This window comes from Leptonychotes weddellii, chromosome 5, assembly GCF_054177405.1.
Source record: "Leptonychotes weddellii isolate Sample4059 chromosome 5, ASM5417740v2, whole genome shotgun sequence".
In the NCBI taxonomy this organism is placed as follows: domain Eukaryota; kingdom Metazoa; phylum Chordata; class Mammalia; order Carnivora; family Phocidae; genus Leptonychotes; species Leptonychotes weddellii.
The window spans coordinates 33801186-33827460 of NC_138373.1; the positions used below are offsets into that span (position 1 = coordinate 33801186).

Sequence of the window (26275 nt, forward strand, 5' to 3'; positions counted from 1 at the left end):
CTCTCAACCCGGGGGGCTGGAGCGGAGCCCGGCCCCCGGCCAGGCCACTGATCACACAAGCTCTGAGGCACCCGGCCGGCTTGAGGGCACAGGCTCCCAGGGACGGAGGAACAGCTGCGGCCCTGGGCCCCCCGAGCCAGCCACTGCCTCCTGCTCTGGGGAGGATGTTACGAGGCCAGAAAGACCTGCTGGGTGGACACAACCAAGCACAGCAGGGAGGAGAAGCCTGGCCAGGGGACCAGGGCTGCTGCCTGCCCCTCTGCAGGGCCCTAGAAGGTTCTGGACACGGGCTCAGCGGGGGGGACCAGCAGCTGCACACTCCACGCACCCGCCTCCCTCTTCTGTCCTGCCTGCTGGAGCTACCGGGCTGGCTGCCCAGAAAGCTGGGCCCCTGCCCTCCTCACACCTACCCCCGGCAGACAGGCTGGAGCGCAAGGTTCAAGAGGCAGGGCTCCCTCCCTGCCCAGGAGACCCAGAGTAAGGGCCCTCAGTCTCGGGACAGGGGTGGGCGGCTGGCTTCCTTCCAGTCCTTTGCTTGGACAGGAGACACGTTCAGATTTGCTGTTGGCATCAGAGCTGGAAGGTGCCAAGTCAGTCTGCGCAGAAAGCCAACTCTTTGAAGCAGGATTTGGAGTCCTTCCCCATGTGCCCCTGGCTGCACACTGAGCACCCCCCCCCAGGAAAGTAGGTCCAGCTCCCCAAACTGGGCCAGCAGGACAAAGCCCCAGGACCCTGGGAGCCCTGGCCAGGCCAGCGGCACACCTGCAAGCAGGATGGACACTCGGACAAGGCTGGGGTCAAAGACATCCTAGCCAGCCTCAGGGGGGCTTTCCCCCAAGTGTGGGGGGGCGGCCCAGAGCTTTCGAACAACAGCCAGTGGGGGAAGCCGGAGCAGCTGTGGGGATGGGGGGTGGGGGAGGCACCCCAGGACCGGAGAAATGTCTCCGCAGGTGGCACTTCTGGGCAGGATGAGCGTGCTTTAAACATGTCACTCGAAGATGATCTTTGTCCCCGGGGAGGGGGCAGGATGCCAGCAGGGGGTAGGCAAGGCGGCCCAGCCGAGGGGAGGAAGACGGGCCCTCGCAGGGCAGGCCACAGACCACAGCCCATGGATGGGGCCACGGACGGGGCCACCCCGAGCCCATGAAGCGCTTCTGCAGCAGACCCTTCTCCATGCATTCTGAGGCACTTACAGTTGTTCTCATTCATAAATACACAATTTTATTTGCTATTTTCAGGGGAAACTTAGGCATTAAACTGTAAGCTGATAAAATACGGATACCTAAAAAAGTATAAAAGTATAAATATCCCCTTAGAATAAATTTTAGTGAATTAAGTCTTAATATCTTTAAATTAAAAAACCACAAGCCTATCTATTATGTCAAGGTCCTAGATCAAACAACGCTACGTGGCCAGCAGCACCCACAGGTACACCCCAAGGCCAACGAGGGGCTGCCCCTGCCCCGGGCTCACTGGGAGGATGGGTCGCCGGGCCCTAAACGTGCCCTCTAGAAAGGTTGCGATGAATTTGAAGCCAAACATTTAACAATGTACAAGAGACCTTACAGAAAGGAGGAGGTAAATCCCGGGTGCCGGAGAACTTGGTTAATCAGGTTATTGGCAAAGAAGAGGGCACAGGCAAGAAGCCTCCGGAAGCACTGGAAACTAAGCACGCCCAGGCCTCTGCCCTGCTCAGCGGCAGTCAGAGCGCACAGCGGCCCTGGTGAGGAAGCAGACAGCTGCTCGTCCGAGCCAACCCCCTCACCGGGCTCTGACAGCCCCCCGACAGCTAGGAAAGATCTGTCCTCAAAGCATGCGAGCAGCGCTGTTTACAGGGATCCCAGTCGCTCCAATGTCATGTCCGTGCAGAGTCCGTGCGGGTCGCCGGAGTCTCAAACACCCCAAACCCCAGAGAGAACTGCATAGTTAGACAAAGAAAAGGAGCGAGCCGGCAAGAGGGAGAGATTTGTGTAAACATCCGGTTTTCAGAGTGACCTGGAGTCTCCACTCTGGAAGCCAGGTGGACAGGCCTCCCGCCCCGACCTCCATCCCAGGCGAGACAAAGGCACTGACGGGTGGCAGCTCCGCCACAGGCCCATGGCCGGGCCACACCACACAAACTGCTCCGTCCCTGTCAATGACTTCACACATCAGTCCCAAATGCGGCAACGCTTGTAGGCATTTCTAAGGAGTAAAAACGCAGGGTAGTCCATCCACACTAGGGAAGAAGGGACGCAAAGTTCTCTGGCCTGGAAAATACAAGTGGAGAAGCCTCGACTGTTCCAGGCAGGGTCAGGCCGGGGAGCCTGGCTCGGAATGAGGCCGGGCCTCGGGGCCGAGGCCCGGGAAGTAGTGAACACGTGGAGGCCGTCTCTCTCAGGAGCCACCCGCCAGGGGTGCAAATCGCCAACCACTCCTGCCGGGGAGGCAGAGCAGACTCCCTGACCCGAGGACCAGGGCCTGGTGCACGTGTGGGTGACCAGCAGGCACCCAGAGCCTGGGACCACGGTGCTGCGGCCACTTCCTACCAGTAAGGCCTAGGCTCCGTCACAGACTGTTTATGTTAGCACCAAGAGCGCTGTCCTTTAAATGACCTTCGGTGATTACAGGGGTTGGCTGGAAGCATCCTGCCTCAGGCCCATGCAGCCCGGGGAATGCCTCACGGAGGCCCCCGTGGGGACACCCACCCGGCCAGCACGCTTCCTCCAAGTGGAGACGCCTGGCCTCAGACAGCTGGTCCCGTCTCTCACCGCCCACCTCAGAGGCAAAAAAGGATCCACACCCAAATCTCTACAGAGAAATTGTCAAACGCAGGTTTCTTCTCACGGCCAAGCTTCCTCCACATGGCAGATCGTCGCAACTTGGGACAAGATAAAATGTTTCTTCAGCTGTCATCACTGTGTTCTCACATCCTTGAACCCCGTTCTTGCAAAATCTGAAAATGCCAAACACAGACAATGAGGACCTAGGTGTTGGACGGGGCTGTGGCCTGTGGCCAGCTGGGAGCCACGAGGCCCTGAAGCAAAGCACCTGCTCCAGGAGCAGGGCCCAAGACCCCAAGTCCGCCTGCAGGTGGCTCAGGGGGCCGAGGAGGCTGGCACGGAGGGTCAGGGGCCAAGAACAGGCTGGGAGACCCTTGCTGCAGGGGCCGGCCCACGAACCTCCTGGCCCTTGGCCAGGAGTCCCTCCAGATCTCCATCCCAACCCATGGCAGGCGTATTCACCCCCACTTCCTACCACAGCAGCCGGCCCGTCCCCTACTAGGCACCTCCCTGGGCCACCTCAGGGAGGCCTGGGACGTGTGTGTGTGTGTGTGTGTTGGGGGGGGACACTTGGGACTTGGCTCCTTATCAAGTGCCCAGAGGTCCCCCACAGCATCCCCCGCAATGGCTGCCCCTGCTCTCCTCCTGCAGGTGCCACAGCCCACCTGATAGGCACCAACTCCTGAGTCTCCAGCCCGGCTAGGTCCTAGGCTGCAGACATGTGTGGACCCTCAGGGTCCTCAGGGTGTCAGCGGTCCCCGCCTCAACCTGCTCTTCTTCCTTGCCCCATCACAAACCACGTCCCCTCAGTGTCCCCTCAACCCTGCCCCAGTCACACGACCCCTAAGCCTGGGCCCCCAGGCCTGCTCCATCACCTCCACGCCCATCAGTTCAGCCCACACGCTGCCTGGCAGGCCTCCCATTTTGCTTCTCAGTGCGCTGGCCCCCTTGCCTCAAGGGTGCCGGCCTCTCCTCACTGCAGCCCTGCAGAGTCCTCTGCCCCTTGGCCACCATGCCTGTCCCTCTCACTCCTCCCTCCTCGGCATCTCAGGGACAGAGAGGGCCCCCAGCCTCCCTCAGCCCTGAGCACGGGTGGACACCTGCAGAGCTGAGCCCCATGCAGCCCAGGGAGCAGGGATGGGACCACCCCGTGTCCCCGGGTGGGGGCTTCAGAGCCGGCAGATCTCTCGCTGTTTCGATCGATACGTGTAGTACAGCTGCTAGGCATCACGTAACCATAAAAAGTGCCTGAGTCCCAGCCTGGCCCAACCCAGCTGAGGCCAGCACTGTATGGCGGCCCGTGTCATCGGCCATGTGAGAGCTGCCTCCTGGGGGCATTTTCTGCTTGAATTCCAGAGGTGAGCCAGATACGGGTCTGGGGACACTCTGAGCCCAGACCCGGGCACAAGGTGGGACTGTGCCCTGGGAGGGGCCAGCCCGTGCACACCAGGTCCAGGCCCACATGGACCCTCTGGCCAGAAAGCAGCTCACCGCCTCCCAGTGAGGCCCCGCCAGCCCGCGGCCACCTGCCCCCAGGCCAGGGGGGTTGCCCAGAGCAGCAAGGCCACAGGACCGGGGATGCCAGTCACTCACATTCACCAAGGGCTTGTTCTGACCCACTCAAGAAGGCCCAAGTTCTTCAGGGTCACTCCAGCCTCTGCCCTGGTGCCCTACACACCCCTGCCAGCCCCTGGGCCTCTGCCTGCCACGTCTGAGGGCTCCGGAACACCCAGCTGGCATGGTCTCATGCTCTCTTATCCTCTGTGCCCACCTCCTGGGACCCCACTCCGCTCTCTGTAAGGTGCACCTTCCGCTGTGATAGGGGAACAGTGTCCCGGATTCAATGCCCCTCCTCAGCCCAGACAAGAACAGACCCTACATCTAGTAGGATTTGTCAGCTGGGTGGGAAAGCCCAGGAGGCCCCCGTCAGAGGGATGCGGTCTGGGGAGGGGACCCAGGATGGTCACACGCAGGTCCCTGCTATTCCCAAAGTGCTGGTCTTAGCCCCATCGTCTTTGCTGTTTGTAGGGCAAGGTAGACTCTGTGGGAGCCCATGAAGAGTTGTCCCTCACTCCATGGGAGCCCAGCAGAGGAGAGGAAGTGTCTGAGTCCACAGTGGAGAGGATGAAGCCTGTGCAACCGAAACGTGGCCTGGAGCAAGGTGACCACACCAGAGGGGCCGCCCCACCAGAGTAAGCCAACAACTGTCTCCTGACGAGGACAGAAAACCAGGCCTAGACCTGTGACAGTCACAGCCCTTCTGCCCGGGATGGGCTCTTCTCACTTGGCCACCTCCCACAGCGGGGCCGGAGCCGCCCATAGGGACCAGCAGCGTTCCCCCAGGCAGCACCCCCTTGGACGGGCCCAGGCAGGGGGCACCACCCCACCGTGCGGACCCAGGGCTGCTGTGTGACCAGCCCCTCCCACCACCGGCTCCTATCACAGGCGGCAAGCTGTGCTCATGCTCCGCCGGGCCAGGTCAGGTGACTGCTGAGCCCGCAGCGCGGCCGCTCTGAACACAGGGGGGCCACAGACACAAACCACACGTCTGCTTCCAGGGACTGAGTGAGGGAAGTAAAACACCTCCGTGATTTCTGACGTCCTGCGTGTACTGAATTAACAGTATAAGCTTAAATTCACGTTTCTCTTGACTTTCTCGACGTGGCTACTAAAAAGTTTGAAGTGACAGATGGACCACGCTCGTCCAGACCAGGGCTCGGCAAACTGTCTCAGAGAGCCAGGTGACAAATATTTGAGGATTGGTGGATCAAGAAGCAAAACTGAGGATGTTGTATATGTATGTAATCACCAGAAAGGAACTAAAAACGGAAATGCCACTCTCCATTTGCAATTCCCAGTCCAGACCTCTCATGGCTGGGCGGTCAACCTTTCAGGGCTTGGATGGCTACACGCCTTTCCCAAGCATCTCCCAGGGCAGAAGCTGAGGGGCCCCCAATCTGCATGGCTTGGCCCACGACCAGGGGGCGGGGAGGGCCTGGAGGGAGCAGGGGAGCCCCGTGGATGATGCGTGGCTCACCCACCTGTAACCTGCCCTCTCTGGGCCTCGACTCCCTGTGTGTACAATGAGGGCACAGAGCAGGTGGCCCCTGCTAGTGGTGAGCACAGTCGGGCTCCAGACCTGGGTGACGGGAAGAGGGACGGGAGGAGCAGTTGGGGGCCAACGGAGCGTCCGCGGAGCCCCTCATCACAGGGCAAACAGACAGAAGGTCCTCACAGACTCCTCTCTATCAGCATCCCTCTCCTGAGGCTCAGGGGAGGAGATGCCCCGAGCCCACGGCAGAGTGACAGCAGGGGCGGCCGGTGTCCTTGCCCGCGGACATCCACGGCAATGAGGTCGTTCCAAAGCCTGACACACAGGGTTCTCAGGCACCCCAGCCGAGGTCCCGATGCCACCCACAGACATCCTAAAGGACACAGACAGACAGCCGCCCCCCCCCCCCCCGACAGGCTGGCTCCGCTGGAGATCTACAGTCAGGTTCTAACACAGAAGGTTCTGTCCACTAGAGGAATCACAAAGTGCAGTGGAGGAAGGGCTGGGGTCAAGGAGACTAAAGTGAGTGGTCAATGAAAGGGTGACAGAACTCACCATGACATTTACACTTAATCTGAGACATCCCCATTGTGACCCATGTCGCTCTGGTTCGGCACGCAGCATGCGGCAAAGGAGAAGAGAGGGCACCATTAGTGCAGGCTGGGACGGGGCGGCAGCCGGGAAGCCCGCCCGCAGAGGCTGAGTCTCCCCATGGCGGCGGCAAGCATGGGTGCTCGGGGGCAGGAACCCTCCTGTGCTGGGTGGTGAAGCACAGATGGGCCAGTCTCGTGTGGGGGTCCTGGGCCCCGAACCCACGTGCCCAGACATGCCATGGAGGAAAACACAGGGTGTGGGCGTCTCCTGTGCCCCAATGTCCCCAGGCCTGGCACTCCCAAGGTTCCAGACCTCTCCCTCCCTCTTTTTATTTTTATTTATTTATTTTTTTTAAAGATTTTATTTATTTATTTGACAGAAAGAGACACAGCGAGAGAGGGAACACAAGCAGGGGGAGTGGGAGAGGGAGAAGCAGGCTTCCCACTGAGCAGGGAGCCCGATGCGGGGCTCGATCCCAGGACCCTGGGATCATGACCTGAGCTGAAGGCAGACGCTTAACGACTGAGCCACCCAGGCGCCCTCCCTCCCTCTTTTTAGTGAAGAACTGAACCTTGCTCAAATAGAGGTGTGGTCTTTGCTGCTGGCCCTGGAAAGGTTGTGATCTCCAGGCCACACGGGACGGTCTAAGAACATGATAGGGGAGGGCTCAGTTGGCCAGGGGGCTGGAAACTGTGATCAGGCAAGTGGGCGATCAGTCATTGATCAGTTATCAATCGATCTTGTGTGTCACCGAGAGCAGTAAAATCCTTGGACAAGGAGGTGGGGGAAACCCTGGGGGGCACTGTTCTCTGCATGCTACCACCTGTCCCAACTCCGCAGAGGAGCCCCACGCCCACCCCTGCTGGACCTGAGCCCTCCCTCTCTGTCCTTCCGACCAACAAACCATACCCCAGGGTCCCCTCAGTGAGTCCTCCAAGCGCTTCCAGCACATCTCGGATTGGGGTTTGGGAGGCCCCCCAAACTGGCAGCTGAGGCGGGCCACCCTTGTGTGGACCGCTGCCCTCACTAAGCTGCCCACTCGATTCCCGCCTTGAGACAGGAGACTGGCCATTAGTGCCGGGAGGCTGACCCTTGGCGCCCTGCTACAACCACGCTGTGCCTGGGGTCCCCAGATTACCGCCCCCAATCCAGCCCCAACGGTTCTCCGTGGCGTTCTGGAGGCTCCAACCACGTTCCGCCTCCTGGGGAGCTCCTGTCACTGCCCCCATTTACGAGCCACAGTGGCTGCCACACTTCAGACCCAGGTATTTTTGGAGAGAAAAACAGGGCACGTTTTCAGAAACAAAGGGATTTGGGGTCATGCCTGGAGCTTCCTCACGGCACAGACGTAGCCTTTCTGCAGCAGAAAAGCTACCTGAGGAAAATGAGCTCAGGCGGCTGCCCTGGTAAAGCACAGCTATGAAAACTTCTCAAGCTCAGAAATCAAAGCTTCTAAAAAGGAACAACTTACACAGGAATTCTGCAACTGCTCAGAGAGATGTGCCTCCTTATGAGGCTGGGGGCTCTCGGGGGGGTGGTGGTGGTGTCACTTTCTACCCCACTCAACGGGAAGCACGTCCCCAGGCCGAGCACCGCCCCCACACGTGCAGCTACAGTGCTGTGGGCCAGGGCGGGGACGCCCCGTGTGCTGGACAGTCGCCCTGCCGGGAAGACGCAGGACTTCTTCACCCGGCCATGAGCCTCGTGAGGACGGCCACCACAAGAAGGCTAACGTGCATGGGGACTCCGCTGTCTGTTCCTAAGCCCACACCTCCAAGGAAGGCCCTGAAAGGGTCACAGGGCAGTTCTGGGCCGGTGGCTTTGACCAGAGGCCACCTGGTGGGGCTAAGAGTCTGAGGAAGCGTCAGAAACCCCCGACTTAACATCATCAGTTAAAATCCTCCAGGCTCTGGTGTTTCCTGCCCTCACTCAGGTACCCCGGGGCTCTGAGCTTGTGGGGGTGCCTGCCAGAGCCCCGTCCCCACCTCCCTGGCCCCCCTCAGAGCTGGCTGCACGGCCCTCAGGCCACCACCATCCTCCAAGGCCCAGGAGTCCCACCAGGTGGAGCCAGCGACCCCAGAAAAGATGGCAGCTGCTGCCCCATGCCCCGAGGCCACCCCGAAACCCAGCACGGCCACCCCTGCCCTCCTCGGAAGACAGAAGCGCTAATGCCCAGCATGGAGCCAGTACACAGGGACGGCCCGGGCTGAGCCAACACTCCGAGGAGTCTGAAAATCAGAGCATCTGCAGGAACTGCTGCACCTTTTACAAACCAAACACGACCCCCAAGACATGGATGGATGTGGCTAAGGCAGGTGCCACCTGGGTGGCCTCCCTCTCCAGCCCTGATGTCTCAAGTTCCCAGGAAAACCATCCAAAATGGTATCAAAAGACAAACTTCCAGAAGCAACTCTGCCTGTCCAAAGAGGTGTAGGCAGAGGGCATGGGCTACAGAAGCCACAGGGGCTTGCCTCCAGGGGGAGCCCCTGTTCAAAGACCCCTGGCTCCACCACCTGCGGGCCACGGGACCTATGTGTCCTTCCTTCCGGGACTCTGCTGACGCATCAGGCAAGAACTCTGTGACAAGGAACGACAGCACGAGATGGATGAGCCGCCAGGCAGCCTGTGCAGCAGGGAGACGATGAGAGGGGGCCCAACTCCGCCAAGGGCAGCCGCCACCCCATGGGCCCCTCTGCAGGCGGGAACCGGACGGTCCGTGGCTGTGCCCAGCTGGCCCAGCGCCCGCCTGCCCGCGGTCACCCACCTTGGCTTTCTCGCTGGGCTCGCTGGTCGTGCCGTACGGGGAGTTGTGCAGCTCCTTAGAGACCACGCACAGGAACTCGGCCTGGTCTTCACTCCCGTAGTTGTAGGAAGAGCCGATGCTGACCAGCTGGGAGGACAGAAGAGCAGCAGCATGGGGTGAGCACGGCACACCAGCCCACCCGCCGGCAGGGAGACTCTAGCCCGTGAGCGCACGCCGGGGACAGCTGGCACTCGGGGCGATGGAGAAGGCCAGGGGCGGGCGTGCCACGAGCAGCAGCGTGGGAAGGACGAGGACAGTGTGGGGGCAGCGGGCAAGGCCAAGCAAGGAGAGTGCGTGGGCAACATAGCCTGTGTGGCCAGAGACGGGAGAGCATGGCGGGCAGGCCACTGGAGACATGTGCCCTGCCCTCTGCGGACCCTGGGGGTGCAGACGGAGCCGTGAGTCTGCATGCAGACCGTGTTCTCACAGGGCACGCAAGCCTCATCTGAACCAACCTCGGAACCTTGTTCTCGCCTCGGCGCTCACCACTGGCTGACCCTGGGCTTGGTGCCAACACCTCTCAGGGTTTTTTGTTTTTGTTTTTTTAAAGATATTTATTTATTTATTTGACAGAGAGAGACACAGCGAGAGGGGGAACACAAGCAGGGGGAGTGGGAGAGGGAGAAGCAGGCTTCCCGCAGAGCAGGGAGCCCAATGCGGGGCTCGATCCCAGGTCCCTGGGATCATACCTGAGCCGAAGGCAGACGCTTAACGACTGAGCCACCCAGGCGCCCCCACCACTCAGGGTTCTTACCCTACTTTCCCCACAGCAGTCCCAGCTCCTGCTTCTGGGAAGTAGAGTATTTCTCATCAAACGGGACTGGTTCTGGAGTTTTGCTGGCAAGAACCGGGAGGACGACATCCTCCAGAGACAAAGACTCAGGGACAGAGAGGAACCTGGCATATGTGATGATTTGGGATCCGCCCAGAGGAGCTAAGGACTAAACCCTCAAGCTGAACACAGAGAGGAAGGGAGAGGCCCACACGGGAGGCAGGAGATTCTCCCTCTCAGCGAGAGAGCTACAGAGGTGCTTTGTTCCCAGTGAGGGCGACCTTGCAACACCCTGCCCGGTGCCTGCAGCCCCCATCTCCCAGCCTTTCTCTGGGCCGCATGGCGAGGGAGGACGCGAGGGGCATGGGAGGGGACCTCTGTCCCTGCACAGTCTGTGGCACAAATGTAACGAGGTCAGATACTACCTGGACCCCGGCACGTGGGTAACACTGTGAGAGGACACAGAGAGCAGCCCTGACGGCCTCAGGCCCACCCCCCGCCCCCCACCCGATTGGAGGGAGGACACAAACGCTGCAGTTGTCTCAGTGACATTTTAAGGGGACTCCAAGCATGCTCTACAGTATGATCCCGTTTCAAAAGACCCAAAGAAAAGGTGTGGCCTTAATTAGGAGGCTGGGGTGAGCCTGTAATTTCCCACCCTCTCTCCCGGCAGGACCACTCGCCGTGGCCGGAACCTACACTGGATGGAAACAGAAAGCTCCGAGGCCTGAGGGGGCCTGGCGAGCAGGGCAGGTGAGACCTGGGGCTGGGGGCCGGGGAGGGTCACAGGTCCGAACCTTAGTTCGAACCTGCCTGAGGGACAGGAACAGTGAGCAGTTTGTGGAAAAGGTACTGGCCAATCGGTGAGCATCCTGGACGCGCTCCTGGGCCCATAGCCAGTGGGCTGCAGCTGCACAGGCCGGGAGCCCGGGCTCCATGAAGGGAAGGAGCACTCCCACATCCTCACGTCAGGCCGGCAAAGTGGAGGGCACAGCTGCGCCAGAGCCGAGGGCAGGAAAGGGCCTGGGGGGCCGCAAAGCAGCCCCGCTGGGAAGGGCATCTGTGCCAACCGCAGCACAAAGGAGCCCAAGCCACCATCTGCTCAGCCAGCATGGGAGGGGACGCGAGGGGATGGGAAGGTGGGGCCAGGCCGGGATGCACGCAGGCTGTCAATCCCACACACACGGAGATGCCAGATGGAAGCACAGGGAACAGTCCCCGCAAAGCACGGGCTCAAGTAAGAAGGATAACTCAGAGAGAAGGGTGGGGAAGCGGGGACAGGGACTTCTGTGGGGAGGGGCCCTAGAACAACTCGACCCGCCCCACCCGAACACCTGTGACCAATCCCGTCAGGACAGGGCACAGGCCCCTGTCTGCGAGGTGCTGGAGGACAGTGACAGGCCGCCACAGGCCCCCGACGCCTCACTACTGGTCCCTGGGGCCTCACCTGCTCGAACTTCCAGCCGTCAGACATGGTGGACACCATCTGAGTGAGCTCCTCTTCCTGGCACTGCAGCACACGGTACACGTGCTTCACCGGCACCTGGGAGAGCCACAGCCACGGATGAGACGCGCCCCGCGGGGGACCCAGGGAGGCTAACGTCCCCCTCAGGCTCAGGTCACGGTGCACAGAGTGACCCCGAATGCAACCAGCAAAGCAAAACAGGCCGAACAGCTGTTTTTCTCCCCCGCATCCGCCGTCCAACAGGTCTCTATTTCTAAACTGCAAAGTTCAGTGAGTTGTGCTCCTGAAATCCCGATGGCACCTTGAGCTAGATGTGAGCGCGCGAGGACTGCGGACGTGAGGGAAGGCAGCTGGGAGGGGACGGCGGGGAGGGTCTGAGGAGCCGCCCACAGCGCTCAGACCCGGGCCCTCCCTGGTGGAGGTGGCTTCCGAAAAGCTGCTGTGTCACCCAAGGCGCCGAGGCGCCCACCCACCGTCCTCTGCTCCAGGCACGGTCTCTGGTGCTCAGAGCACCACGGGGCCTTGCCGGCCAGTAGCCTACCCCCCTGCAGCTGCTCCTCTGGTAGGAGGCCACGGCGTTTGGCGCGAGTGTGATGGGTGGCCACAGCCGGGAGGGGGCTGGCTGTCACACAGCCCCAGTGCGCTCACTTGTGACAGGGACGACACCGGCGCTCCTGGCCCAGGCCCCGAGGAGGGGTTCTTCTATGCCCACCACGCAGAGGCCTCAGTGCTGCAGGCATGGGTCATACTACGTGTTTAGTGGGGTGGCTGGACAGAGGGGAGTGTGGCAGCCCATGGCCAGAGACGACCCAGGAGCCCGTGGTCGGGTCTCCTGCCCCCTCCCTGGACCCCTCCCTCATTGTCTGGCGCCCGAGGGGCTCCCGCAGGAGAGAGGGCTGGGGGCACCATGGCCAATCTGAGCGGCCAGGACGTCAGCGAGTGTCTCACAAAGGCCGAGAGCTCTAGCTCGGGGCCTGTCAGACACCCGGTGGGAGGGCCCACAATGGGACGGGGCAGCCAAGGGGCTTCAGGTGGGTGTAGACTCCAGATGAGCGAGGCGGCTCTCAGGGCGCGTCCACTTCATGGCATCCCCCCTGAGGAGCTGCTCACTGGGAGACGGCTCGCCGTTCTGCCAGCCAGGGCGGAGCTCAGCCCCTCCAGCACCTCCCTCTGCATAAGATGCCGGACATGGCCTGCTTCACACACTGGGCTAACGGGCAGCAGAGTGGCTGGACTGGCCAAGTGCATGTGGGCTCCACCTGGGGATCAGCCCCAACAGGCAGGCACACAGAGCCCTGACTGCTCTCTTCTCTCCCAGGAAAAGCCACGTCTTCGTGAAACCCACATTGGCCTCAGGACCCACCCCCGTCTACCCTGAGCTCACTGCCAGCCGCAGGCCCTCTGCACCTGCTGCACCCTGCTACAATGCGCTCCCTGAGATGTCCACGCTGGAAGCCTCCCTGTTCTCCGTCCCTGGACTTTCCTCTGCGGCACTGTCTGTCCCCTGCCCCTGGGGTGGAGACCCCTAAGGGTGGGCTGGGCAGGAATGGACAAACACACCCAGTGTGCGGCTACAGCAGTGCCACAGGACGTGGCTAGAGAGCAGGCCCGTCAGGCATTAGGACGATTCCCGAGGAAGACAGTCACGACAGGGACAGCACCGATCCTGGAGTCTCGTGCAGAGGCCGCCCCTGGCCAGCACAAAGGCAGGGAGCGACCTGCACCGCTGTGGCAGACCTCAGAAACTCGGGCCTATTAGTCACTGCTCTTACCTGCGACGTTTTGCTGTCTCGTTCTCTAATTTTGTCCTTTACAAGTTTTATTAGTGAGGTGATATTGTAAAATTCTGCTTCCTCCAGCACTCCTAGAATAGAAAAAAGTAATTTTCACCAGATCCAAGAATGAATGTCCCGCCCCTGTCCCTCTGTGGACCTATAGCCCATGCCTGGCCCTGGCCCCCGGCAGCTCCTCGGCCCCGTGCCAACGGACCCCGTGCAGACTCTGCTGGCTCAGTGGGGCGCCCCAGGATCAAGGGCAGAGGGCCCATTTCCTGAATACACTCCTGGCACGTGCCACTCCAGGTGGCCTGCTGGGTACACTGTCGCACACGCATCTACCCCGAGCTCCGCCCTGGGCGCCCCTGGATGGAACTTGGAAACCTTCCCTCCGTCGCTCGCGGGCCATCTGCTGCCCTCACGTGAGGCCCTCATGCAGGTCTGTCACTTGGTGCCTCAGTTTCCCCATTCCACTGGAAGTCGGGCCGGTTGAGAGGGCAGCTCCAGGACTCTTGACAGTTTAGGGCTGTCCTTCTTCCCCAAGGCTGCAACTCGTGCTGCACCCATTTGGGGACTCTCCGGCCCCACGACCCCTCCTGCGCATTCCAGAAGGGCTGTGCTGGCCGCCCTGGCCAGGCCTCAGTCTACACGGTGCCCCACACCGGCAGCACCAGCAGCTCCGGGCCATGTCCTAACCGGCCCCCAGGCAGCACAGTCAGACAGGGAGCCTGGCGGTGGGCAGCTGCACTTACAACGTCACTTGCAGGACGGTGTGTGGCCGTGTGGGTGACGAAATGCAAGCCTGGTGCCATCCTGTCAGCCACCCCCCTCAGACCTGTGGGTGGGGACTGAGAGGCCTTGCGAGTGGGACGCTCCAGGTGCCGGTGGCCGCATGGACCCTTTTTTTTTTTTTTTTTTTAAGATTTTATTTATTTATCTGAGAGAGAAAATGGGAGACAAACAGCATGAGAAGGGGAGGGTCAGAGGGAGAAGCACACTCCCGGCTGAGCAGGGAGCCCGACGTGGAACTGGAGCCCGACGTGGGACTTGATCCCGGGACTCCAGAATCATGACCTGAGCCGAAGGCAGTTGCTTAACCAACTGAGCCACCCAGGTGCCCCCGCATGGACCCTTCTGAAAGTGCGGCGTTCGAGGCCGGCCAGGAGGCAGGGGACGAGGCAGGGCGTCAGGGGCCTGTCTGCAGCAAGCACCTGCCTCTGAGCAAGCCGCCCTAGGAACAGTCTGTGAAGCTTAGCCTAGAACTGCACGGCTCCACCAAGACCAAGGAAGGCGCCCCAAACAACACGAGTGCATGTGTACACGGAAGTCCCTTTCGGGTCTGGAGGCCCAGGAAGCGGCAAAAGTGAAAGGAGTGAGCCCAGGTCAGTCCCGGCAGTCACTAGAGGACCCGGCAGGAGCCAGAGCCCACGCAGAGCGGAAACACCTGGACCTCTCAGGTCCTGACACGTCAAGCTCCCTACTCGCTGTGCCCAGCGCTGGACCGTTTGAGAACAGACAGAGCTCAGAGGTGAGGGTGCAGAGGTGCCCTGGAAGGAGCGCACCCGGGGCTCACCCGGCGGCTATGTCCAGGACAGTGTGAGCTAAAGTAGCCGTGAGAGCGGAGCCCTAGCCCCAGCAGCATCGCTAACTAGGCTCCTGACATGGCCCAGAGCCCAGGTGACCCGCTCCCTGCTTGACAGCAGTCCTGACAGGTCAACCTGGCCGTGAAGTCTTTGCTTCCCGGAGGAAGACAGGGGACAAGGTGGCCAGCAGCCCTCACCTCCTGGAGACAAACGCCTACTGCCCCATGGGGCACAGGTGAGAGGCAGCTGGGAGCCAGCGAGGGGACGCAGGCATCTGGGATTTCTGCAGGGGAAGGTGTGCCAGGCCTGCTCCTCACAGGGCGGCTCGGGCTCAGAGGAATCTGTCTCAAGTGACCAGTCAGCCTGTCCACAGGGCCCCTATCCCCAACTCACCTTCCTCTGCAAGGTCTTTGTTAATGACCAGCTTCCCGTGTCTCAGGTAGTTCAGCACAGGCCCAAAGTAGGTGGGGTCTCTGTCGATTAAATAGGCACCAGTTTCATCCTACAAAGAAGAGAACACCTGGTGAGTCCTGGCGGGGAAGGCAAGGATCCCCACAAGTGACTCTAGGCCAGGCCGCGTGGAAAGGGTTGCAGAGGCACGTGGGTCGTGTGTGTCCCTTAACCTGCAACCAGACAGCGCTGCAGCACTTCGGGGAGGTGGCTCTGCGGCCTCTGGCAGTCGGCAGCCTCGCACCTTGTCTGTCACCACCTCAGGTCTAGGCCAAGTTCATCTCCCTTTATTTACTCGGCAGCGAGGTGACTGAGGCTGAGGAATGGTTCAGCCTCCGTGCATCTCAACGTTGCCCAACACAAGGAACCTAACACAGACTCTCCTCCCGGGCACCTGTGGCAGGGCCTTCTTATCCTGAGGCGGGGTCAGAGGCACACACAACAGTGACTGTGTGGAGAGGCCTGACCAAAGGAGCCACACCCCAGGGGCAGTAGTTCCAGAGTCTGAGCAGTCTACAAAACAGACCTTCAGAAGGCTCTTCTCCCACACCGGGTGGTCCCGGTTCCTCCCGGAAGTGCCTGGGGCCTGTCTGAGGGTTAGAGTGCTCTGCCCAGCAAGCTTCCACAACCGGCCCAGGGGGTGCGGACATGCCGACCTGGGCACGAGGGTGGGGGCAGTCCCTGAAAGACGCCTCCACGGAGTAGAGCCCAGGGAGTCCTGCCCAGAGTAACGGGCATGGAGGGTACTGTCTGCGAGGGAGGGCCACAGCAGTCTAGTGGGGAGTGACGGCACCCTGGGATCCACTCTAGGCCATGGACCTGACTGCGTCGAGGGCACTGCATATCTGCTGTGGGTCTGCTGGGCAGGGCCTGGCCCGGGCTGCCATCCTGCTCCTCCCGCAAGCCCACCTCCCCTCCCCGTGGCCCTGGGGAGGCCTCCCTGACACAACAGGTCAATGGAACAGTCAGCGTGGCAGGCTCTGGGGGGGCCATCCACAGGAGCAGGACCAGCGGAGACCACAGAGGACAGTGTGTCAGCATCTCTGTAGGGTGAGCATGGTGGTGGGAAGACCTGGAGCTCTTGGATGTGCTCTGCCTACGGACACCAGATGCAGAGACAGAGCGAGGCAGGAAGCATCCTGACCGTAAAGCAATAGGGCCACATTAGGGCCCTATTTCTCACCCAAGTGTGGCAGAACCTGGAGGTTCCAGGGGCTTCCTGACGTCCACCACTGCAGACCTGCTCTTCTTACGTCAAGTCAGTTAGGGCTCTGAATGTGTGCATGCTGGGACCTGGAGCCTTGCTGCTCAGTGGGCAGGACCCGGGCACTCAGCCCAACCTCCTGCCAGGACAGGCCACTGCCTGCTCTCCCCTGTGGGCTTCTGTCCACCAAGGCACCATCCCAGCTTCACCCAGACCTCCCGAGTTCATCCTCATGCTCCACCCCACCCACCTAAGGAAGCACCAGACACTGTCCCGTGGACCCCTGCCTCCTATCCCCCCAGACCCTGCCTGTTCTCCGAGCAAGACCAAGGACCCCGTGGACCAGCTTCTGGAAGAAGGATGCTCGACCAGTCTCCCTACTGGTAAGAAGTGGCCATGAAGTCAGGGGCTCGTCTCCACCCCCACCCTCAGGTGTGAAAAGAGCCCCGTGCATGACATGTGCACATCAGCAAGCTCAGGAACGACTCACTGGCTCCCCACTAACCTTGACAGCCAGCTGGCAGAAGGACAAGATCCGATGGGGACAGGGAGCCCCAGGGAACCTCTCTATCACACTGGGCCCACACTAGGAGCTCGAGAGGACCATCATCACACCGCACTACCCCCGTGGGGGGCAAGCCTGAGCTCCAGAGCTTCTGAGGCAGTGTGCGCTCAGCCCCGCGGCTGTCTTGACGTGGGCGCCAACACACCGAGCCCTCATCCCGAGGCTGCCTGGGGGCCCCCCGCCTGGACCCAGAACGGCGGGTTCACTGAATGGCCTTGTGTGGCAGGCTGTGCCCCTAGTAATCCGACGCCGGGGATGCGCCTCCCCCTGCCAGTGACGAGCCAGCCGGCCCGGCCCGGACACTGAGGAGCAGCACTTAGGGAAACTCAAAAGCGGTTTCTTCCATGGAGTCCCGCCAAAGTTCTCTGGACTGTTTCTTCTTGGGGATTTGTTTTGATCGAATGGACTCCGAGGTTGGGCAGGACTCTCAGTACTCTGACCTGGGCTCGTCAAGTGGAGGGTTCAGCCTCCACAGGAAGTGCCGGGGCCCCTACACCAAGACCCCAAAACTCCCCCAGGCTTTATCCCGGGCTGCTGCCCAGACGATCACAGACCGACTCTCATTCAGACGCGCACAAGCAGGACCTCTGTAAAAAGCACGCTCCTCAGCACCTGAGCGGGAGCAGCAGGCTCTAGAGCTGAGGGGCGTCGCCGGGGGCAGGCCGGGGACAGGCCCCCCCAGCACCGCGGCCGGCACGCCGACACCGGTGCCTCACGTACTGTGCGGGGCACGCAGCCCTGGGCCCTCTAGCCTACAGCAGAAATAAGGAAGAACACACAACCCAGAAACGGTGAAACAAACAAAAAACCTCAATTCAGAATATGAATCTTAGGCTCACTTCTGCAAAAGCCCAGAGAAAAGCACCTTGGTGCCATCTGCCCTGGTGACTGGGGGGGGGGGGCAGTGGGGATGCGGCCGCCGGCATGCCACATGGGCATCGCCGCGACAGCACGCACAGACAGGACCCTGGGCCGCTGACGCCTATAACAGGCAGCAAGGAACGCGGCAGGACATGAACGCTGGCTGGTGGCGAGACTCGTGGGCCCCTCGTCTCCTCTTTCTGTCCTGTCCTCGATTTATACAAGTGTGTGCTACATTTATAGAGTGGCGAGCTCTGTGTGTTTTTGTGTAAAAGAGCCAGAATGGAGACTCCTTTCTTCACAAATCACTTCCCTCTCCTGATCTTCCCTACTTCTCACTGAATTAGCGTCTGATCTATTTGTGAAGCGCTGGCTTTAAAAATATATATGTATCTTAGGGTGCCTGGGTGGCTCAGTCCATAATCCCAGGGTCCTGGGATCGAGCCCCTCATTGGGCTCCCTGCTCTTGGGGGAGCCTACTGCTCCCTCTCCCTCTGCTCCCCTGCTCGTACTCTCTCTGTCAAATAAATACATAAAATCTTTAAAAAAAAATTTAAAAAAATATACATGTACCTTAAGGGCTTTAAACAGGGGAAGTGGCCTTGGCTTAGGAATACGTAACGAGGGCCAACTCCCCGCAGGCTGTCAGTCCACACACACTTGGAGCAGGGTGGCCTGATGATGCCCAGGTCGGCTGGATCCCACTCCTAGTGGGACCCACCTCCCAAGGCTGAGCTGCTGGTCTCCACGGGAAGTCTGAACCCTGCATCCCTGAGCTTGGGCTGCTGGGCCACTGGCCCCAGGCAGGGAGGCAGCCAGGCCACAGAGATCATGCTCTGGCCACGAGCCCCGTGTGCAGTCACTTCTCTGAGAGGAGCCAGTGGGCAAAGGTAGGGCCAAGCCCACATCACATGCTCTCCCAGGAGACACTTAACTGCAGCCCTGACAAGGAGGGAGGCAGAGAGGACAATCCTGACCTGAAACCACTTCCCCACTCCCCGCCCTGCCCCACCCTCTCCTTTCTGAGCCCACCCAGCGCCCCTAGCCCACACCACTGGTTAGGAAACAAGTGTTCTGCAAGAGGCAGAAACACACCTGCGCCACTCAGTAAACAGCCCCCAAGACTGAGGTTCTCCCTGCCCACACTGCACCCAGAAGTAAAACCCGGCCATCAGGTTCAAGGGGCAGGATCAAATGCACTGCCCAGCAACGCACTGTAGATAAAGAGGGCGCTGCTCGTCCCTCAGGGCCAGCTGGTCCTGGAAATGGCGATGAGGAGTGAGACTCTCACCAAGATTCTAAATGGAAAAGAACTCTGTTGGCGTTACAGCTCTCTATGGAGCATCTGCACTTGGCCCCGTTCCATCACCTTCACAGCCTCCACAAACACGCCAGGAAACGGGACTCCGCCACCACTTTGTTGTGGGAGAAAAAGCACAGCCACTGGAGACTGGAAATGAAGACGGCTGAGTGTCCTGAGCTAAATGGGAGATAAATTCTGTCAAATCTCCCCGTTAAAATCTAACTGTTAACGCACAGAATTCTCTGTGCACAAATATCTGCAATCAACCTAATTAGAAATACTTAGCTTTTACTCTGAAATTATCCATTTTAAGAGACCAGTCCAAATTTGCACACAAAACCTTCAACCTCCACCGCCTTCTCTGTTGTTTTCTACAGTTTGTCAAACCTTCCGTCCAGAAGAGGCCTGAGATGTCACCAATTACAAATGATGAGGCAGTAGACCCGGAGACCAAAGAGACTTGTCTGAGGCACCAGGATTTGCTGGGCTGGGCCCCCGGGCACCCAGGAGTGCCAGCGGGCTCTGATTTACCGTTCCCTGCATGAGCCCCCTGAGATGTCCCGTGTGTGCTGAGATGTGACACACTCCCATGCCCACCCAGGAAGTAAGGGAAAAGCAGGGCTCTGGGCCAACGCAGGGTGCATGTGTCCGGCTTCTGGGTCATTCTCACCCTCAGTGCCGGCCCTGGCAACAAACCCCCTCAGACCTCAAAGAGCACCCAGCTCCTAGGGCCCCGACCCCCACAATGTCCCAATTTAGGATGACATACACGACTCACATGAGGCTCGCCCAGAAGCAAACACAAGTGCCCGCGAGAAAGGGCCCATCCGCAAGGCTCCTCTTGCAGCAGGTGTGCGTCAGATTCAGCCACAGTGGGTCCACCCCCAGGGCCCCAGGAATCCATGGGGGTGATTCACAGCGACCCACTCAGTCCAGCAGGTCTGCGAGCACTGAGAGCAGACGCCGGGTCACTCTGGGGCCAGGGTGCTGAGTGGACCGGCCAGCCTGAGGGCCGGCCATCCAGGTCAGAGCTGCTGTGATTTATGTCACAAAGCAAGGGATCGTCCATCTGCAGGGATTTCGCAGGCGCTCCCCTCCCTAGAGACATTCCAGCCTCAGAACACCTGCACGTACATCCTCAACAGATGTCACATTACTGATTCTGGTGGCGTTGAGTGCGTGTGTTTAACATAAAATTGCCGGCACAGGAAAGTCAACTAGTGATGGAAACAGGCGGGAACCATGATCACCTGGGGCAGAAGCACCATACCGGAAAGCCCCTCCACAGCCCCAGAGGCGAGGCCTCCTCAAGCCCAGAGCCCCCAGGCCCTGGGGCGCCCTGCCCTCGGTTCACGCCTAGCCCCCTGCTCCGGTGATGCCCTCGAGCCCTCCCCACCAGCTGCCCCACGGCCACCGCCCTGCGGGCTCCAAGGGGGCCTCTGCTCTCCTCCTACACTTGGCCCTGCTGGCAGATCTGGTGCAGAGTTCAGCCTTCCTTCCTGCTGGGACCGAAGGGCAGGCCCGTGGTTCCTCTGCTATGTCACCGAACCTCCTCCCTCTTCTTGCCCACTGCATGGTGACTAGGCTCGGTCGGTGCCCCTGCTGCTTGCCTCGGCCTCCCTGCTGGAGCTGGCCCAGCTCATCAACTCCAGAACTGTGGCCACCCAAGCCTGACTTGCAAAACCAGGCCAAGATCCTAGAAGCCCAACTGCTGAGGCAACTAGAACCCACCAGAATGTGGACGATGGGAAGAGACACTTGTGCACATCCATATGTGGATGCCTCAAGCCCCTTCCAAACACGCGGGCGGATGGGACTGGAACCCTAGAGCCACAGTCTTCAGGCTCAAAGACCTTAAGTTTCTTGCAAGAAAACTCGGTGGCTCCCCAGGAAGCTGTGTCCCTCCCCTGTGGCACAGCCTCCAGGCTCCAGAGTTGGGAAGCCGCCCTCAGGCCTTTCCTCAAGTCAGCCAGGAGCTCTAGGTGGAGCGCCAAGAGGCGGCCAGGGATGGACGGGGGACAGGAGGGCCAGGCTCGCACACACTCCCCTTCGAGGCTGGCCGAGCAGCAGGAGCTCCCCTCTGGGACCAAGGTTTGCGGTGATTCAGAGAGTATGTGTAAGAAACAAACAGCAGCAAGAACAAATTCTGATGGGGAGAAAAAAGCATTCTTTCTAAAAACAAAGTAGAGACCACCGCGAGTCATCTCCATCTGCTGTGAGGACCCAGCACGGGGCACTGGGTGGAGGTGGTGTGACCTGCACCATCTTCCTAAACTCTCACAGCAACTCCCGGACTAACGCTCAGAGAGGTGCACCAACTTACCCCAAAGTCGCACAGCGAGTTAAGTTCTGGTCAAAGTCAAAGTCAGGCCCGAGTCTCCAGTCTCACTCTGCCACCAGGGAAGACACTCCGTCTCCCCAGTACCCACAGCACACCAGCACCAGCCTGGATGCTTCTGGCGCTCTGCAGTCCGGGGAGAGCACCCTGGCCATGCACAAACCTCCCTCGGTGCAGAGCCAGCTCCTTTAAGGGAATTTAAGGACAGTTGGCCCAGTGACTGCTGACCTGGAGCGTCTCTGGAAGGGAGCTGTGAGCACCCACTCACAGGTGAAAGCAGCTACAGACACCCTGTCAACAAGTGGGCACCCCAATGTTCCCATAAAACTCGATTTGCAACATCAGGCAGGTGGGCCACAGTGTTCTGACTATGGCTCCAAACCAAGCCTAGTCATGGTGCAGGGGGCAGAAAGAGGAAGTGCTTTGCAGCGACAACCATTTCCTCCCGGGCTGCCCTCAGATGGCTGATGGTGGGGACAGCTGCACGCCCAGGGCCTATGTCTGAGGCCCTGAAGCAAGCTCTCACTCAAGCAAGTCCTTTCTCAGGACCTTCTGGCCTGGAATCACGGGCTGCTTCAGGTCCAGGGCTGTCCAGTTAGGGGCCCCGTGGAGACGTAACGTGGGCTCTGCCAGCAAACACCTGCTGTACGGGGGAAGGGCGGGAGCCCCTCCCTCCACCCGGGTCCTGGACCAACCACGGCACGTGGCCAGGGCTACGAACACGCTCAGAGCCACATCCTCGACCAAAGTGTGAAATGAAATGCACCCAAGTCTCGGGTCGCCCACTCCAGGCCTCAGATAGGCCGACACGGCTCTCATGGGCGCCCAGGATGCTCTTCAGAATTCGGGAAGTTAGCCTTTCGCCTCTGATTTAGTTACACGGAGCATAATCTGCTCTTTCCACTCTAAGGAATCCCCACTTCTCTTGCCAAGCAACTTAGAAGTTTGTACTCCCACCCACATCCCTCATCGCTTGGCCGTTGTCTGTAAAATCTCTTCCACTATCTTTCCAATCCCGACACTCTTGCCAACACCAAGTACACCCGGAGTGAGCACAGGCAAAGAACTGCAAGTGACATGTCACCAGAGGCCCTGTGATGGCCCCACCTCTCAAAGACCCATCTAACACCACAGAATCTGCACCCCAAAGGCAGGACAATGGCCCCATCAACGGACAAAAGCTCAGATTTTCTCCAGGCCTGGCTCAGGCAACAGAGACTGAACCCACCTCAAATCCTACTTAACCTGAGTGGTTTCCAACCACCAAGTAGCAGTATTTCCTGTTTCCCTTTCAACTCCTAAAGCATCTCCACACTGAAACGGGGGCTGATTCAGCTCTAAACAAACGCTAACCTGTTTTCAGCAATGCCTAATGGGCCAGGTACCATGGAATACAAAGAGACTTAACCCAAATGAATCACACATCAAGTATTCACAAAGCACTTCCGGGAAGGAGTGTCACACCTGACCCGCCCCTTACGAGAACCTGGGAGAAAGATGACCCAGACAGCAGGGGAGCAGATGCTAAAACAAACACCCCAGACACAGCCCGGTTGGAGGAAGCCCCAGGAGGAAGTGAGAATTCATACTTGGGCGGTCTATAAAGAGAACCACACGGCAGCAATGGGCCCAGAGTCCACAATGAAACCAACTGGTAAGGGTTTGAAGTCCAGAGCTGGTCCCAGGCTCAGTCCTGAGAGAGGGAGACCAGTTGCAGCCCCGCTCCCCACCCTCCTTAACAAACTGTTGCCTTCTTCAGAAAACGTCCCATCACTCCACCTCTCCCACAGGCTTCTGCAGTGTTTAAACACAAGCTCCAGGCACTCTTCCAGTGAACTTCAACCCACCAGGTTCCCGAAAGGTCCTGGTCTCCCCCTTCCTTGGAACAACTTCCCCTCGAATCCCCCCCACCCAAGTCCGATGCAAGCACGAGCTTGCTGGAGCCCAGGAGCTCAATAAACACTAGTCAGGTGCCCAGCAGGAACCTTCTACCAGGTCTGTGCTGCTGACGTCCAGCCCTAGGGACATCTGCCAGGTATGCTTTCATTCATTTTAACTATGAAGTGAGGGCTTCGAGGTTTTTACAAGTGAATCAACATCCTGTTTCTCTTCCATCATGTAATAATCACTGGCCGTCCCACTCCTCCAAACACCCCTTCCCCTCCGCCCTCAGCCTCCGCTTCCTCACTCACGGTCTAATTATCTAGGAGTGAAGCTCTGGGACATTCTTTCATCAGAAAGTTGGGGGGGGGGCGGGTGCCTGGGTGGCTCAGTTGGTTGGGCGACTGCCTTCGGCTCGGGTCATGATCCTGGAGTCCCGGGATCGAGTCCCGCATCGGGCTCCCTGCTTGGCGGGGAGTCTGCTTCTCCCTCTGACCCTCCCCCCTCTCATGCTCTCTCTATCTCATTCTCTCTCTCAAATAAATAAATAAAATCTTTAAAAAAAAAAAAAAGAAAGTTGGGGGGTGGTGGTGACACTGAGAAAACCCAGTATCTTACACATTGTGTCTCATTTGAAGTAAAGCACACTCCTACCGTGACTGATGTGAATCAGCATTACTCTTTGTTAAATTCCCATTACCCGCGACAAAAACTCACCCTTATTTACTATCGACGACCTATGAGACAGAAACTGTATCTGCTGCATTACCTTCATGTTCTAGATTTCACTCTTACAATTTGGAGATCAAATGTGGGTAAGCACCGGATGGTGACAAGAAGCAACCGCAGCAGATGCGTTCTGGTGGGTTAATTACCTCCCCCAAAGGACTGTTATTACAGTAGAGCATAGTTTTTTTTTAAGTCGTTTTGAGACAGTAAAATAAAGGGATGAAATGACTTAACTGTGGAAGCTATAGTTAATTGGCTCTGAATCAATTGTTTTAGTGATGAATAGAGACTTTGCCTCAAAAACAAAAAACACCACACACACACCAAAACCCCAGTGGACAAGTGCAATTTAAAATCTGATGCAATATACAAAACGAACTCTCGAGTAGAAATCCCAGTGAATGACCACTGTGGCCCAGTGTTTTAATACAAACAAACACACAGTAAAATATACACCCTCGCCATAAAAGGAAAATCACAGCAAACAAAAGCCTATTTCTGTCCTGGAAAATGGCCTGCCATTTTCTGGGAGGTCAATTCTCTCTGAGGCGAGAGCTTGGTCAAAGGAGCAGTGGAAGCAGCTGGGGGTGGTGGCGGGGGAGCCTGGAGCGCTGACATCTCAAACCCTGATTTCTGCCAACCACAAGTAGTCTTGTGGTAACTCAGGAGCTCTCCTCTCCTGATCGTAAGGTCATGCCACCCTGAGGATGGGCTCCGTCCGCCTTCCCGAACTTGAAGAGGGAGCTGAATCTTTCTGGGAAGACTTATGCCTGGCAAGCGTTGAGCTGGCGAGGCACAAAGCCAAGTGCAATTATGTACGCTCAACTGAGAAGACCCAGGAAAGTTAGGTTGCGAACCGCCGCAGATGAATATAGGTAACTACTCTTACAATAGAGCCTTTTCGGAGTTTCAATCCGTACAGACCCCTAGCCGCTCTTCCTCAGCCACACAAGTCTCATAAAGGTCATAACCGAAACAGTTTCCATTATGATCTGCACAACAGTACCAGCACTTAATGAAAGACAAGCTGCAAACCAACCGAGGGACTCCTACCCTTTCGGGAGGGCAGTGGGGACGCAGCCTGACGAAATATTCCTACCTGGTCCCTCCTTGCCACCCCTTCGCACGTGCAACCCTCCCTTTGAAAAATTACTCTAGGGCCGGCCCCTTCTGCGAGTGCCGATGCGAGCGTGTTGTGGCTGTAAACGACGGAGCGCCAACTCTCTAAATGCAAGTCACTGGGAAAGGCAGGTCACCCGTGTCAACCCCCCCACGCCAACGTGAAGTTAAACGTCTGGAATGTGAGCAGATGAGGAGGCGGCCAGGGTTCTCCGATTCCAGGGCCACTAAGTACACGGGGCCACAGAGGAGACGCGCACACAGCGGGGCCATGAGAACCTAGAGGGGAAAGAAAGTGGATCCACAGCAAGGTCCGGGGTGTGGGAAAGCTCCGCCGGGGAGCGGAGAGGGCGAGAGGGAGCCGAGGTGGGCCGGCCGGGGGTTCTCGAGGGCGGTGGGCGCTCGGGCACCAGGCCCGGCCTCCCCGGCCCGGCACGGACAGTCGCGCGGCCCTCACCTTGTCCGAGTCCAGGTCGGGGTCGGCCTGGCACAGACGGTACAGGAAGGATTTCGGGTCCCGGCACAGCGTCTGCCGGGTGGTGAGGAAGTAGGTGCCGCCGACGTTGAGCCGAACCCACTTGGACACGCCGCCGGGGCGCTGGGCCAGGGCACCGAGCCCCGCGCTGCAGCGGCGGCACAGGCCGGCCCCCAGCCCCGCCCCGAGGCCGCCCGGAGCCGGCGGCAGCGGCTCGCAGTGATTCTCCGCCATGATCCCAGCAAGCCCCGCCACAGCTCCTCTCCACCGGAAGCGTCCGGCCTTTAATACCGTCCTCCTAGCTCTGTCCCGCCCACGGGTCCGCCCTCGTAAAGCGCCCGCCCTGGTGTCACGCGGCAGGCGGAAGTTCCGGTCCGGAAAAGCGACCGGCCGAGCCCCCTTCCGGCCGGAGCCGGGCGTCGGGCTCGAGGGGCTCGCCGGCCTCCGCCCCCGCCCGTGCGGCGCATGGACGCTGGGTTCCGGGCCCGGAATGCAGGTGGCCGCCGAGCCCGACCCGCGCCCCCCGTCAAAGAAGAGTTAGGCC

At 59.5% G+C, this 26275-nt stretch overlaps 1 protein-coding gene across 1 annotated transcript; it reads right to left on the reverse strand.

Moving 5' to 3' along the window:
* Positions 1 to 1195: 1195 nt before the first annotated feature.
* KCTD5 (potassium channel tetramerization domain containing 5) lies at positions 1196 to 26003 on the reverse strand. Its single transcript, XM_081820254.1, has 6 exons — positions 25714 to 26003; positions 15200 to 15308; positions 13221 to 13312; positions 11431 to 11526; positions 9173 to 9298; positions 1196 to 2935 (listed from the first exon to the last, which is right to left on the reverse strand). Exons 1-6 carry the CDS (start codon positions 25963 to 25965, stop codon positions 2906 to 2908), a joined length of 705 nt encoding a protein of 234 aa, XP_081676380.1. The 5' UTR covers positions 25966 to 26003; the 3' UTR covers positions 1196 to 2905.
* Positions 26004 to 26275: the final 272 nt, after the last annotated feature.